The sequence below is a fragment of the Rhinoraja longicauda genome, chromosome 5 (genome assembly GCF_053455715.1).
Source record: "Rhinoraja longicauda isolate Sanriku21f chromosome 5, sRhiLon1.1, whole genome shotgun sequence".
NCBI lineage: Eukaryota > Metazoa > Chordata > Chondrichthyes > Rajiformes > Arhynchobatidae > Rhinoraja > Rhinoraja longicauda.
This window is the reverse complement of record NC_135957.1, coordinates 36,025,830-36,041,964: the sequence shown is the minus strand read 5'-3', so window position 1 is coordinate 36,041,964 and position 16,135 is coordinate 36,025,830. Positions and strand designations below refer to the sequence as shown.

Here is a 16,135-nt window from a genome sequence, read left to right as displayed (position 1 = left end):
ATGCTACCTTTTGACCACAGCTCAGCCTTCAACAACATAATTCCAAATAAACTGATCCCTAAACTTTAGTTTTTATTTTCTAAAGATAGGCCAGATATAGGTGCAGAATTCAGGTGCAGAAATAGGCCCTTTGGTCCACCGAGTCTGTGCCGACCAGAGATCCCCGTATTCTAGCACTATCCTTCACACACTAGGGACAATTTACAATTTTACCGAAGCCGATTAACCTGCAACCCTGTATGTCTTTGGAGTGTGGGATGAAACTGGAGATCCCGGGGAAAACCCATGCAGGTCACGGGGAGAACGTACAAACTCCATACAGATAAGCATCTCATCCAGCAGATATGCGTTGTTGCCAGAGATCACCCCCAAACTTCGGCTTATAGCCCATGAGGATATTCAAACCTTGCCAGTCATCTGGCAGCCGTTTGATTAAATAGTCAGGATCGAACCCGGGTCTCTGGCACTGTAAGGCAGCAACTTTACCGCTGCACCACCGTGCCGATCTGGATCTTGGCATTGGGCCTATATCTGAAACTGACCTCTTGACTAGCAGACCTCAGTTGGTTAGAATTGGTCATAACATTTCCTCTGCCCTGACCATGAACACTCGTTTCCCCTGGGGTCGTGGTGCCCAGTCCCTTGCTCTCCTCCCTGTATCCCTGTGACTGTGGCCAAGAACAATGCCAACTCAATCTTTGTTGTTCGCCAGATCTTCAACAATGATGAGAAAGTGTATGGGAAAAAGATCGGGAACTTTGTGTCAAGATAATAATCTAGCCCTTAACACCAGTCAGACAAATGATTTGGTTGTTGACCAAAGGAAGCAAGAGGTTGAACACAATCGTAACATCCCATAGAGACGGTCCACAGCTTCAGGTTCCTTGGCATCCAAATCACCAGCAATCAAACTTGGTCCTTCCACACTGATGTCATGATTAAGAATTTGGACAATGGCGGCGCTGCCATAGCAGCTGCGGCTTACCTGCGGTCCATTTGTCTTTGTGTTTTGTTGTTTTTTTGTGTCTTAATTGTCGATGTGATGTCGTGTTTTTGTGTTTGTGTACTGTGTGTGGGTGTGGGGGGGAGGGGGGAACTGTAAAATTGTAAATATGTGTCCCTTCCGAACGGAGACCCGACCTTTGTTTTCTGGGTGTTGTCTCCGTTCCTGCTGCGGCCTACCATCGGCCCAACTCCTGGAGCTGGCGGCCCCCAGGGCTCTTGTTCGCAGAGGCCGCGGATCGGACTTACCATCAGCGGAGCCGGCCATCTTCGAAGGCTGCGGGAGCAGCTGCGACTCGCCTTAGGCTCGGGCCGCGTGGATACCGACATCGGGAGCTCTGGCAGCGTGTTCGCCCGCCCTGGATCGCGGGGCTTGGGTCGCGGACATTTCACCGTCCGGCGCGGCCTAAAATAGGCCGCGGGATTTTTCTCTGCTGGGCGGGGGCTTCAATGTCGGGAGCCACGACCGCCCCGACGTGCAGCAACAGCGGCAGCGTGTTCGCCCGCCCCGGATCGCGGGGCTTGGGTCGGCCTGCTGCGGACCGTCCGGCGCGGCCTGCAACCACAACAACCTGACCGCGGGAGAAGACGGCAGGGGAAGGGAAAAGACATTGTGGCCTTCCATCACAGTCAGGAGAGGACTGGAGGAGACTCACTGTGATGGATGTTTCTTTTTTTGTGTGTTTTTGGGGTTGTGTAATTTGCCTATTTTAATGCTTTATTGTGTAATCTGCCTATTTTAATGCTTTTATTGTTGGACTGTGGGTGACAAATAAAGCTATCTTGAATCTTGAAGAAAGCGCATCTGCGTATTTCTACAGATAACATAACAACAAAACAAAACTTGGATTGCAGTGGCAAAGAAACCATTCTTATGTTTGGGCATCCAAGCTTTCAAGTTCCTGCATCAATACGCTACAGAAAGTATTCTGTCGGGATGCACCTCGATCTGATGTGCTGAATGTTCTTGACTGTCTAAACATGCAGAAGGTGAAGAACGCAGGCCAATCCGTCACAGGCTCATCACTTGCTTCCTCCTTCACAGTGCATTGCATCAGAAAAGCTAGAAGTATCGTCAAGGATGCCTATCACCATGGTCGTGCCCTATTCTCTCTTCTACCTCTGGGAGAAGATGCAGGAACTTGAAAGCTTGGATGCCCAAACATAAGAATGGTTTCTTTGCCACTGCAATCCAATTCCTGAACCAATTTCAGCTTTCACATTTCATTCCCAGAGGTGCTGCCACATGCTCCTACTCTTAACTCTCCCTTACAAGTTTAATTATCTGCCTGTCTTTATTGGAAAGAGAAATAAATATATTTAAACAAAATTTATAGGCCAAAATTTAAAACTGCTGTGAACAAAATGTTCTATATAATTTAATTAATTAAAATGTTGGTATCAGCATTGCAAATTATTAAGAATTTTTGGTTTAGCTGCTCAATGTGTGCACTTGTATAGTCGACCAGTCAAAGCTGCACTTTTGTGGATCAAAATAAAGAATTGGAAAATTGGTGGATAGCAAATTATGATTTAGTTTACATGTTCATTGGTTTACATGTCATTTATAATAGTCTAGCAACCATACTTGTTAGAGGGAGCATAATTCTGAAAGGTAGTTCTTACAGTGTTACACAATACTCAGGATTGTGGATATGCTTTGAAATATAATTGTTCTTATGTATTTCAGAACAAGACTCTGCCCATAGAAAATACAACTGACTGTTTAAGCACTATGGCGAGCATATGCAAAGTCATGCTCGAAACACCGTAAGTATGATCCAGACATCGTTAGTTTTTTATATTCATGAATTGTAGCCTCGGTTGTGGATAATTTAATAATTTCATTTGAGATCTATTGAAAACACTGCCTGTACCTGTCTCGATTAGAAAATCTATAGAAATAACAGTGTTTCCACTGACATCGTTTGTATCTCTACCAGAAGTGGTCTTGTAGAGGAACTGGGGTGCAGTGAGATTTTTTTTCTTTTTAGACTCGTTTTAGGCTGAATTGAAGGGCAAATAACTGAGCTGTCAGTGGGCAGACACTTTGGGGCTAATGACCACAGTTCCTTTAGTTTTAAAATAGCTGTGGAAAAGGACAGAGTCGGTCCATAAGTTAAAGTTCTAAATTGGGGACAAGGCCAACATGATGGTATTAAACAGGCACTTGGAAGGTATGCACGTTCCTGTTAAAGTGAAGGGCAAGGCACATGGGAATAAGGAACTCTGGACAGAGAGCCATCATCTTGAACTGCTGCAGTCCGTACTTTGCAACTCCTCCTTATGCTATTAGGTAGGGAGTCCTGGGGACTTAACTGCGTTCAGTGAAAGATGGCTGATTCTAGTCCCAAGTTAGAAGATCAAAGAAATATAATTGAACAACTGCAAGTAATTCAATTGTATTGATAATAATAGATAAATGTCATAATGCAATTTATTAATTGAAGTTTTTTAAGCATTTTTTAATAGCATTTTAAAGTTCTGTTTTCATTATCTTTTTGACTAGGGAGTACAAGAGCAGATTCACTAATGATGAGACTCTGCTGTTCTGTATGAGAGTTATGGTGGGCGTCATCATACTTTACGATCATGTACATCCTGTGGGAGCGTTTGCAAAGACATCAAAAATTGATGTAAGGAAATACATGTAGGGGAAAATAACCTGGACTGTTGTTATGCCGACTGACTAGAAGAAGTAGGAATGCTGCACATAATCTTTTTAAATCTTAAAATACACACTAATATTCTGTAGATAGGCACAAAAAGCTGGAGTAACTCAACGGGTCAGACAGCATCTCTGGAGAAAAGGAAAGGTGACGTTTCGGGTCGAGACGCTTCTTCAGACCAAAGAAGGGTCTTTAATGATCTGAAGAAGGGTCTCGGCCTGAAACGCCACCTCTTCCTTTTCTGCAGAGATGCTGTCTGACCCGCTGAGTTACTCCAGCTTTTTGTGTCTGTCTTGGGTTTAAACCAGCATTTGAAGTTCCTTCCTGCACACTGATATTCTGTATTGATTTTTACATAACACCTGCAGTAGAGTTTGCTTCCAGTTAATATGGCAAATTGGAAAATATGGTTTGCAACCTGTCATGCTCGCGGTAACGAATAATTATGATTGGTTTCAGCTGGCATATTTACCAAATTTCTGTGTTACATTCTGTCATCCCTGATTACTTCCAGCACTGATCCAAACCCCAGTGATTCCTTCGTATAAAATGGAGAACATTTTGGGAAAAATGTTCACCCAGTGACATTGTAGAGCTTCCTTGTATTGCGCAACTCACAGATTTGATTTACAGTTTTTACAAGCCTTATTGGGATCGAAAACAAAATAAAAAGGAGTGTTCATATTTTGTAAAGTGGATAGAAACCCTTCCTGCTACAGTATTGGTGTTATTTTGACAAGTTGGACAATACAATTTGCTTCTTTTTATAAGAAAATAACTGCAGATGCTGGTACAAATCGAAGGTATTTATTCACAAAGTGCTGGAGTAACTCAGCAGGTCGGGCAGCATCTCGGGAGAGAAGGAATGGGTGACGTTTCGGGTCGAGACCCTTCTTCAGACTGAAGAAGGGTCTCGACCCGAAACGTCACCCATTCCTTCTCTCCCGAGATGCTGCCCGACCTGCTGAGTTACTCCAGCACTTTGTGAATAAATTGCTTCTTTTTATGTTGCAATACTAGGAAAGCCATTTCAAGATTGCAAGCATCCTGGAAACAGGACTGCCAGATCCATGGAACAATTCAATGCCTGCCGAATTTATTTTAGTAGAAGATGCTATCTCTTTTTTTTAATTTAGTGCTTAATGTTCTGTTTCGAAACCAACACAAGTACTGGCTGCACTATATCATGTTGCATTAGACTTCATTGTGGATTGTATAAAAAAAGTGAATCAAAATAAATGGTGTTTGAAGATGAGCCAAAGGTATAAGCGTCAACTTCTAACTATGCAGTAACACCTGTGGTGTGTTCGATATTAAACAAATATGATCTGAAAGGGTGCTGAGGAGGGACAGCTGACACCTGGATTGGGTTTTTTTGGTGGGTGGGAGGGCAGAATAGGTGTTGCAGAGAAATCGGATCAGGTAGGAGCATGTTATTGTTCACTACTCAATTCATGTCTTTTGAATTATAAAAGGAGTTATGAAGGTTGTGGCGGCGTCATGCATGTTTGAATAATGCATGCTGTCCCAGGTCACTCCTGCAGAGGCAGGCTCCAAACTTGCCTGCAAAGTCTGCTTTTATGCAACTTGAAGAAATGCCCTCTGAGATCACAGGCTGACATTGGGAACCCAGTTAAAGTACCGGTATGGGTGCAGAAAGGCGCGCGGCTGATTCTTCAGACTAGTCTGAAGAAGGGTCCCAACCCAAAACATCACCCATCTTTTTTCTCCAGTGATGCTGCCTGACCCGCTGAGTGCTCCAGCACTTTGTCTCTATCTAAAGTAGTTACGCTTGTATTAATGCTTTACATCCCCTCTTTTGGGTCTTCCATTGCACCCTTCGACCTCCCAGCTCTGAATTCTCAAACTAAGTCGCCACACATCAACTTAATCCAACCAAAGACCATCCTGTTCTATCTCATTTCCAAACCAGTAACCATGCCCGAGTCAGCTCCACCACCGTCACCACCAAACCCTGCTTACCCATTTAATTGACCATTTAATTGACCTACCATGCTTAACCTGATACTTACAATCCCCCAGACCTGACCATATTTTCTCCATTCAGACCGTTTGTGCTACTGTGCTATTGGCATAATATGCTCGTGAACCAAACATTTGTTGGTCTGTCACACGGTAACCGTGTGTCCCACTCATAGAATCTGCAACAAAACTCTGAACCCGAGTTCTAACTAATTAAATTCATTTCATTTATTAAAAGTGGATGTGGACCTTATGAGACAATTCTCTGTATTTTTCCAGATATCTCTCCAGTTCAGCAGTTATTTATCGTGTTAGTGTCATTGAACAATCCAATATTATTTGTCCATAAGGCAGCATTTGGCAATAGATTTCTGGTCCTGTACTTGAATGTTGATCTACCAAATTTATAGCTAGGCTTTCTTGTAGGTTTTCTTTTTTATTAAGTGAAAATCCAGACGATGCAGAGGATATTGTGATTCTGTGGTTTACACTGTGATCTTCATGTCATCAAGGAATTTCATTGCACTTGATATGTATGACAATAACCTAATCTGTAAACCATATCATAATCCAAGGCATCCTCTACCGTTTCCATTGCATTTCAGATGAAAGGATGTATAAAGGTTTTGAAAGATCAGCCACCAAACAATGTGGAAGGTCTTCTGAATGCACTCAGGTAGGATGTATTTCTACACCAAATAAATTTAGGTTTATCTCAAAATGTTTTGCACGTGATCTATTTTATGGCTTGCACATATAATTTCTTGCTGACACGTGTGTAGTTTGGTTATCTTTGGTCGCTTCACAGCTTATTTCTAGCACCCAATCAGCTCAAAACTGTTTCCTACCCCAAGGCATAAAATCTCTATTTTTCCAACGTATGGAAAATTCTCTACAATGTTCACACTATAGGTCTCAAGTCTACTTATAAGCAGAGTAAGTGTTCAGTCCAAAATATTGCACATAGTAGAAATCTCTTTTTGCAACTGAACTTGACTTTGAACATTTATTTAAAATCAGTCACTAGGTTTTCTAGCTTGTTGCATTATTACTGAACACTGTTTCAGATGGCTAGTCTTTCAGGATTTCCATGGTTAGAAATGCTGACATACAGTGCCCTCCATAATGTTTGGGACAAAGGCCCATCTTTTATTTATTTGCCTCTGTACGCCACAATTTGAGGCCCATCTTTTATTTATTTGCCTCTGTACGCCACAATTTGAGATTTGTAATAGAAAAAAATCACATCTGGTTAAAGTGCACATTGTCAGATTTTATTAAAGGCCATTTTTATACATTTTGGTTTCACCATGTAGAAATTAGAGCTGTGTTTATACATAGTCCCCCCATTTCAGGGCAGCATAATGTTTGGGACACATGGCTTCACAGGCGTTTGCAATTGCTCAGGTGTGTTTAATTGCCTCCTTAATGCAGGTATAAGAGAGCTCTCAGCACCTAGTCTTTCCTCCAGTCTTTCCATCACCTTTGGAAATTTTTATTGCTGTTATGTGGACCAAAGTTGTGCCAATGAAAGTCAAAGATGCCATTATTAGACTGAGAAACAAGAATAAAACTGTTAGATATTTGCCATACCTTAGGCTTACCAAAATCAACTGTTTGGAACATCATTAAGAAGAAAGAGAGCATTGGTGAGCTTACTAATCGCAAAGGGACTGGCAGACCATGGAAGACCTCCATAGTTGATGACAGAAGAATTCTCTCTATAATAAAGAAAAATCCCCAAACACCTGTCCAACAGATCAGAAACACTCGTCAGGAGTCAGGTGTGGATTTGTCAATGACTGTCCGCTGAAGACTTCATGAACAGAAATACAGAGGCTACACTGCAAGATCCAAATCACTGGTTAGCTGCAAAAATAGGATGGCCAAGTTACAGTTTGCCAAGAAATAATTAAAAGAGCAACCACAGTTCTGGAAAAAGGTCTTGTGGACAGATGAGACAAAGATTAACATATCAGAGTGATGGCAAGAGCAAAGTATGGAGGAGAGAAGGAACTGCCCTAGATACAAAGCATACCACCTCATCTGTGAAACACGGTGGTGTGGGTGTTCTGGCCTGGGCATGTATGGCTGCTGAAGGTACTGGCTCACTTTTCTTCATTGATGATACAACTACTGATGGTGGTAGCATAATGAATTCTGAAGTGTATAGACACATCCTATCTGCTCAAGTTAAAAAAAATGCCTCAAAACTCATTGGCCAACGAGAGACAGCAAGGCAATGATCCCAAACATACCGCTAAAGCAACAAAGGAAATTTTCAGCGCTAATAAATGGTCATTTCTTGAGTGGCGAAGTTAATCACCCGATCTGAACCCAATTGAGCATGCCTTTTATATGCTGAAGAGAAAACTGAAGGGGACTAGACTCCAAAACAAGCATAAGCTAAAGATGGCTGTAATACAGGCCTGGCAGAGCATCACCAGAGAAGACACCCAGCAACTGGTGATGCCCATGAATCACAGACTTCAAGCAGTCATTACATACAAAGGATATGCAACAAAAAAGTATTGGGTTGACTGATGGGACTATTTCTAGAGCCACCTCCCTGAGGACCCTGGGATGCAGACCATCAGGCCCTGGGGATTTATCATCCTTCAGTCCCATTAGTCTACCCAATACTATTTCTCGCCTAATGAAAATTTCTTTCAGTTCCTCTACCCCCCTAGATCCTCTGTCCTCCAATACATCTGGGAGATTGTTTGTGTCTTCCTTAGTGAAGACAGATCCGAAGAACCTGTTCAACTCTTCTGCCATTTCCTTGTTACCCATAATAATTTCACCCGTGTCTGCCTTCAAGGGACCCACATTTGACTTTGATACTCTTTTTCTCTTAACATATCTAAAGAAGCTTTTACTGTCCTTCTTTATATTCTTGGCCAGCTTCCCCTCGTACTTCATCTTTTCAGCCCGTATTGCCCGTTTTGTTACCTTCTGTTGTCCTATGAAAGTTTCCCAATCCTCTGGCGTCTGGCTACTCTTTGCTGTGTTAGAATCTTTCTTCCTTTTTGGAATGAAATGATCCTGTGTCTTCCGGATTATGCCCAGAAATTCCTGCCATTGCTGTTCCACCGTCCATCCTGCTAGGATCCCTTTCCAGTCTACCTTGGCAAGCTCCTCTCTCATGCCTTCATAGTCCCCTTTGTTCAACTGCAACACTGACACTTCAGATTTAACCTTCTCCTTCTCAAATTGCAGATTAAAACTAATCAGGTTATGATCACTACCTCCATGCGGTTCCTATTTGGGGGTCTGTAGATAACACCAATTAGTGTCTTCTTGCCTTTACAATTCCTCAACTCAATCCACAGTGACTCTACCTCGTCAGTCCCTATGTCTTCCCTCGCAAGGGACTGAATTTCATCCCTCACCAGCAGAGCTACCCCACCGCCTCTGCCCACCTGCCTGTCCTTTCTATAGGATGTATAACCCTGAATATTAAGTTCCCGGACCCGATCCTCCTGCAGCCACGTCTCTGTAATCCCCACAATGTCATATCTACCAACCTTTAACTGAGCCTCAAGCTCATCTACTTTATTTCTTATACTTCGCGCATTCATATACAGTACTTTTCTTACTCATCTCACCCTTCACATCGATCCCTATTACACTTGGCCATACTCTCCTATCCATTTGTGAGCTTTCTTTCCCGTTAATTCTGGGGTCATTAACTATCTCTTTACTCTCTTTCCCTTTAACTCCATCCTTAACTATCCCATTTGACCCCCCCCCCCCCTTATTTAGTTTAAAACCACCCGTATAGCAGTGGCAAACCTGCCCGCCAGAATGCTGGTCCCCCACCTGTTAAGGTGCAATCCGTCCCTTTTGCACAATTCCCCCTTACCCCAAAACAGATCCCAGTGATCTAAGAATCTAAATCCCTGCTCCCTGCACCATTTCCTCAGCCACACATTCAGGTCGTGTATCTCCCTGTTCCTGCTCTCGCCAGCACGAGAAACTGGAAGCAAACCGGAGATAACCACCCTGGAGGTCCTTCTTTTCAGCATTTTTCCGAGCTCTCTAAAGTCACGCTGCAGAATATTCATCCCCTTCTTTCCGACATCGTTTGTGCCAACATGCACTACCACGTCCGGCTGTTCACCTTTGCCCTTGAGGATTTCCTGCACTCTGTCCTGGATACTGGCACCAGGGGGGCAGCACACCATCCTCGAATCCCGTCTTTTGCCGCAGAAATCCCTGTCCGTACCTCTCACAATGGAGTCTCCTACTACCACGGCGTTGCCTGACGTCGGCCTCTTTGGTTTTGGCTCAACAGCACTTTTTGCTTCGCAAACCAGTCTGCCGCTCAGTGTGACAACGTCTTCATCCCCGACAGCTTCCAAGCGGGTGAACCTGTTCTCAAGAGGTACAACACCCGGGGACCTTTGTACTCCATGTTTCCTTCCCTTTCTCACCGTCACCCACCTTCTCTCTTCCAGTACTTTTGGTGTAACAATCTCACTGTAGGACTTGTCGAGGAACGACTCAGTTTCTCGGATGAACCTGAGGTCATCCACTTGCTTCTCCAGTTCCCCAACACGGTCCTTCAGGAGCTGTACCTGGATACACTTGTCACCCTTGTAGCAGTCAGAGGCACCAGCAGTGTCCTTGACCTCCCACATCCTGCAAGCATCAGACTGAATCAGCTTGCTTGGCATTTCCTTCTTTCGTCTCTCCCTCTCCAGCGTTTGGTGTGGCGTCCTCCCTCAGCCTCCTCGCCCTTGTTGTGCAGAGCTCAGGAAACCCTGAAGGAAAGATTTCCCTCGAGTTACAGAAAAAATAGTTCATGGGATCGTGTAAGTGAGGTCCATGCCACCGACCGATTGCAGACCGAGGGAGTAGATGTGGAGGGCGAGCTTGCCTTTCAACGTCAGTCTGGTAGCCCTGGTATCTTGTTGAACCTAAAGACAATGCTCCTGCTCCTCCTGCAGTTGCCTTATCTCACAAGTTTCGCCCTTCACGTTTCCTGTCTCCTGCCATGTTGACAAATATGGGAGAAACAATCACCTATGCTTTCAATAAAAGCAAGAGAGCCAGTCTCACTAGCCCTCGTCCAGCAGCAATTGGCTGCCTGTTTCTTCCTCAGCCTCACACAAAGCTGGAATTCAATCCAGTTCCAGACATGTTGGCCAACTCCAAACCATCTGGTTTTAGTAGAGAATTGCCCAAACTCTTCAAGGTACATATGATTAGAATTTTAATCTTGTGAATGCAATTATATCCAATATCTAAGATCTATTTTAAAGGAGGTGTTTGTAGATTGTTTTTATTTAATTCTCTTGCACGTGGAAAAACTGGTAAAGATGAAAATTAATCCGCCGCAATCTAAGCAGATTAAAGAAAAATCCAATGCACATTTGCACTACTGTATGCTGATGTTTTACAAATAGTTAATACTATTAAAAGTTATTTAATATTGTTAAAAGTAGAGCAACATGTAAAAATTAATATTATTTTTGACTCCATCACAAAAATATGGAAGAATGTTCAGAGAAGTAACAACTGCACATCTTAGTAAACTAGACAGCCATTTTGTTCAATGGTACAAACATATTACTATTTCATAGGTACACCACAAGACACCTGAATGACGAGTCGGCATCTAAACAGATTCGAACCATGCTTCAGGTTCAGTAACTCCTTGGGCAAGAGGATCCCTGTCCTGACCTCAGAAGATGTACATGTTTACATAATTTAATACAAGTTGGTGTTAATACTTATTTGTCTTATTTACCATAACCATTCCCTCCTCGTCATTTAACGTATGAAAAAAAGACCTTTATAATAAAACTGATGAATGGCTTTTTTATTTTTACATAGCATATGAAGCATACCTGCAGCCTTATATTTGATGTTGCAAAGTGCAGTTTGTTTTTTGCCAGAATTGATATACAATGCTGTATTGCTCCAATAAGAATCTATATAAAACTGTAAGTCCGGGTACATCTGCAAATGTCATTGTAAATTTGCTAGCATCTTGGTGTCTTTGCATTCAGGGAAGCAATTCTTATTGTAAAAAAAAAACCACTCACAAGTTGGCAGATTTTTTGAATTGTCTTTCACTTCCAATCGGCTGTTGTAAGAAGGAATCGTTGAAATTTGGTAATCATCAAATGCACCTTTCATGTTGGGAAGATTCTTTGGGGCTTTGAGGTAACAACTCTCTTTCAATGCCCGATAGCATAGAATTTAAGAATTACATTTACACCTTAGTTTATCTATACTTTTTTAAATCTCAAAAGAGTAAGGCCATAATATTAAAATGCTATAACATTTTAACTACATCACTTTTGAGCTTGCCATCAGAAATCAGACCTTTATAGTAGAATAGAATATTTTCTTTTCAGAACTGCACAAGGAATTAATGAAATTGTAAGTCTGGTGAAGACTTAATGGGCATTATATGTGTAAAATTGTGCATTCCCCATTATGTGCACTTTCAGGTAAAAGAAAGGTGAATGCAAAACGCATGCAAAAAAATAAATTTATTTAATAAGCAACCAACAACCACGTCACAAAGTTATGTACTCATGGATGAATGTAATTTCAGTTTTTTTACCAAATATGAACTACACACTGATAAATACCGCACACTAGTAAACACCAGGCACTGATCAATCAATCATCTGACCAAATTTTGCTCTATAAAATAGTATTACATTGCAAAATATTAAACTTTAATGGTTGAAGGATTTAAAAGAAAATTCTGGAATAAACAGTAACATCTCCTGAATAGCAGCTAATGAAGGAGGAATCAAAATATAGGGAAGGAAGAACAAGTATCTTTAATTATAATGATATAGGTCTTTAGAACAAAGGTCTATTTCTTTAATCCCTTCACTGATACAAGCCTATATTTCTATTTCAATGTATTTTTTTATACAAGCAATAAAAGTTAACGTGTTGCATTCTATGAATGAAGTGCACATACAAAAATGCAATTAAAAAAAAGAACTGTAACAAAGTCTATCATACCTCTGCCCCACAAATACAGGATATGTCACAACAATCCATCTGGTAGTAATTGTTTCCATTAATAAGTCCGAGTAGATAAGTCATAGTTAATGAAGTCAAGAATGGTCAGCATTATGTGTGAAGATGCCAATTCTGATACATGTGTGCCAATATTTTTTCTATTTATACCACAGGTATACCAATTTTTAAAAGTATATCTTTACTTATTTGGATTTAAATGATGGTGAGGATTTTTCTAAGGCTGCCTATTTGGTCACTTAAACTGGCTCCCATTACTTAAAGGTGGCAAGTTATCGCAATGAGCTGCTAAAAAAAGTTGGTGGCTTCTACAAATACCCCACTGCAAGCATATATTGCGTGCTTGATATAGACAATGTCTTAATTCAAACATTGATCCCTTGCCCTTCTAAATATGTCTTTAAAGCATAGGCCAAGTTCACAGATCTGATTTTTTTTTAAATTGAGAATTGAGAACTTGAATATTCAAGTTCTATTATTGTGAAGAATAGCATTTGCATTTGAAACCTTTCCATTACAAATAGGGTAACTTTCAAAATGTATATTTTGTTGGATTTAGTTGAGAATTGTGACTTTAAAGGTGCATATTTCTTTAAAAACACAAGTATAGTACTGAATTACAAATCTATGAAATGTTTACTTATCTCAATGCCCATAATGACTTATTGTTGAGATTATAATGGCAGAGTGTTTACTCAACCAACATTGGTAGATTAGTAATTCCAGTCCTAACAGTTAGTGTTTGCCACCTGTGTAAGTAAACACTTGTATAAATAGCTGACAGAATTTACTGACAAGGTATTACAAAATGCTGGAGTAACTTAGCAGGTCAGGCAGCAACTCTGGAGAGAAGGAATGGGTGACATTTCGGGTCAGACCCGTCTTCAGACATTTTAATGACAAAATGGCCAAAATTTTAATTTGGTTTCACACTTTAAACTAGTTTGAGCTGAGTTAATCTGCTACTGCAGAATACAATGTCAAAAAAGGCTAAGGATATTGTATGTCATAGAAGTACATTGATGAAGGTTTTATCGTGGTCGTATTCATGCAAGTCCCTTTTTAGGCATACCTATGTTTTACCTGTAAGCTGGTATAGTCCCAATTCCAGTAGTAGCCAAATAAGATTAATACAAACTTTAGTGGTCCAGCCATTCATAAAATTGCACAGTTAGAAATTCAGCATCCATTGTGCGTTTATGATCAGTGCGTTATAGCATTAAATTTGTTCCTGAGGAGTTTTTCTGCAAATCCCTTAATAATATGTTGAATGCACCCAAAAAATGAAAATGTGGCCTAAATACATTCCCTAAATGTGTTACCGTCACTTCAAAATATGTATAAACTTGGGCTATTAGGCTGAAGCTAGGCTTGTTGAATGGTGGCAAGACATTTCAATTCCATAGTACTAAAACAGTGTTCATCCTATGTGAGATTTGCTATTTTATTCCTCTATGATTTATTGTTGCAGTTTAATAAGAGTAATAAAAGCTTTGATATTGTTTGTGAGACATTGTATATTGATCTGTATTTTGAATTCTAATTTAAAACAGATTAAAAATAATGAAAACTCATTTGGTTTGTCACTACTGTTCTTGCTTAAAGCAGCATTGGTGTAAGTACCACTTGATTGAAGAATCTGCAATATTGGGCAGGATATCGGATAATTCAGAATTGAACTAACCTTTAAAATACTGCTTTGACTAACTGCATTAAAAAAAAATCTACCCATAGATTCTATTTTTTACTTTTGCAATTATATATACTATATAATAACCATATAACCATATCAAGTCAAGTCAAATTTATTTGTCACATACACATACACGATGTGCAGTGAAATGAAAGTGGCAATGCCTGCGGGTTGTGCACAAAAAGAATTACAGTTACAGCATATAAATAAAGTTAATAAGTTACTATTAGTGTCGACAAAAATGTAGTCTCTGGGGTTATAAAAGTTGACAGTCCTGATGGCCTGTGGGAAGAAGCTCCGTCTCATCCTCTCCGTTTTCGCAGCGTGACAGCGGAGGCGTTTGCCTGATCGTAGCATCTGGAACAGTCCGTTACTGGGGTGGCAGGGGTCCCTCATGATCTTGCTTGCTCTGGATCTGCACCTCCTGATGTATAGGTCCTGCAGGGGGATGAGTGTAGTTCCCATGGTGCGTTCTGCCGAACGCACTACTCTCTGCAGGGCCATCCTGTCCTGGGCAGAGCTGTTCCCAAACCAGACTGTAATGTTGCCGGACAGGATGCTCTCTACAGCCCCAGAGTAGAAGCAATGAAGGATCCTCAGAGACACTCTGAATTTCCTCAATTGTCTAAGGTGGTAAAGGCGCTGCTTAGCCTTACCCACCAGTGCGGCAATGTGCGTTGCCCACGTCAGATCCTCTGTGATGCGGACTCCCAAGTATTTAAAACTGCTCACCCTATCCACAGTAGACCCATCTATCTCCAGTGGCGTGTACGTCCCTCGATGTTTAGCCCTTCTGAAGTCCACAATCAGCTCCTTTGTTTTAGTGACATTCAAGAGGAGGCTATTGTCCTGACACCAGAGTGCCAGATCAGCCACCTCCTCCCGGTAGGCCTTCTCATCGTTGTTGGAGATCCGGCCCACCACCACAGTGTCATCAGCAAACTTGATGATGGAGTTTGAGCTGAACCTGGCCCCACAGTCATGTGTGTACAGGGAGTACAGTAGGGGGCTAAGGACGCAGCCCTGGGGGGATCCTATGTTCAGGGTGAGGGAGCTAGATGTGTGTTCCCCCATCCTGACCACTTGGGGCCTGGCAGTGAGAAAGTCCAGGACCCAGGCACACAGAGGGGTGCTAAGCCCCAGTTCCAGCAGCTTCTCAACCAGTCTGCTGGGGACTATTGTGTTGAATGCTGAACTAAAGTCAATGAACAGCATCCTCACATAGCCCCCCTGGCTGTCCAGATGAGAGAGAGCGGTGTGCAGAACCTGGGAGACCGCATCATCCGTGGACCTGTTCGGACGGTATGCGAACTGTAGTAGGTCCATGTTGCGAGGAAGGAGGGCGCAGATGTGCTTCTTGACTAGCCTCTCAAAGCATTTCATGACAACCGAGGTGAGGGCCACCGGTTGGTAGTCATTTAAACACGCTGGAGAGGCATTCTTTGGCACCGGTACAATGATGGATCTTTTGAAGCATGCAGGGACCACGGACTTTGCCAAGGAGAGGTTGAATATTGTGGTGAGCACTGGAGCAAGCTGAGTAACACAAGACTTTAGTACACGACCAGATATACCATCTGGGCCTCCAGCTTTCCTCGTGTTCACACGCGTCAGAGCCCACCTCACCTCATGCTCGGACACCGAGAATGTGTGCACATTCCCGGGGGTGGATCCCCCTCCAGCCTCGCTAGCCAGCGCCCCTTCGGAGCTGTTTTTAGACGGCGAGCTGGTGGTGTTACCCGTCTCAAACCGTGCATAAAAAGAGTTCAGGTCA

At 42.1% G+C, this 16,135-nt stretch overlaps 1 protein-coding gene across 3 annotated transcripts in view; it reads left to right on the top strand.

The window, feature by feature from the left end:
* Window positions 1-14,218, top strand: part of fam49a (family with sequence similarity 49 member A) — a 158,233-nt gene extending 144,015 nt beyond the window's left edge. For all 3 annotated transcript variants that reach the window (XM_078399282.1, XM_078399281.1, XM_078399283.1), the window contains 4 exons: window positions 2,693-2,772; window positions 3,512-3,638; window positions 6,260-6,330; window positions 11,243-14,218. In XM_078399282.1, coding sequence (XP_078255408.1) covers window positions 2,693-2,772; window positions 3,512-3,638; window positions 6,260-6,330; window positions 11,243-11,312 — 348 coding nt within the window. In that variant the 3' untranslated portion in view covers window positions 11,313-14,218. The remainder of the gene's footprint in view (window positions 1-2,692; window positions 2,773-3,511; window positions 3,639-6,259; window positions 6,331-11,242) is intronic.
* The last annotated feature ends 1,917 nt before the right edge of the window (window positions 14,219-16,135 follow it).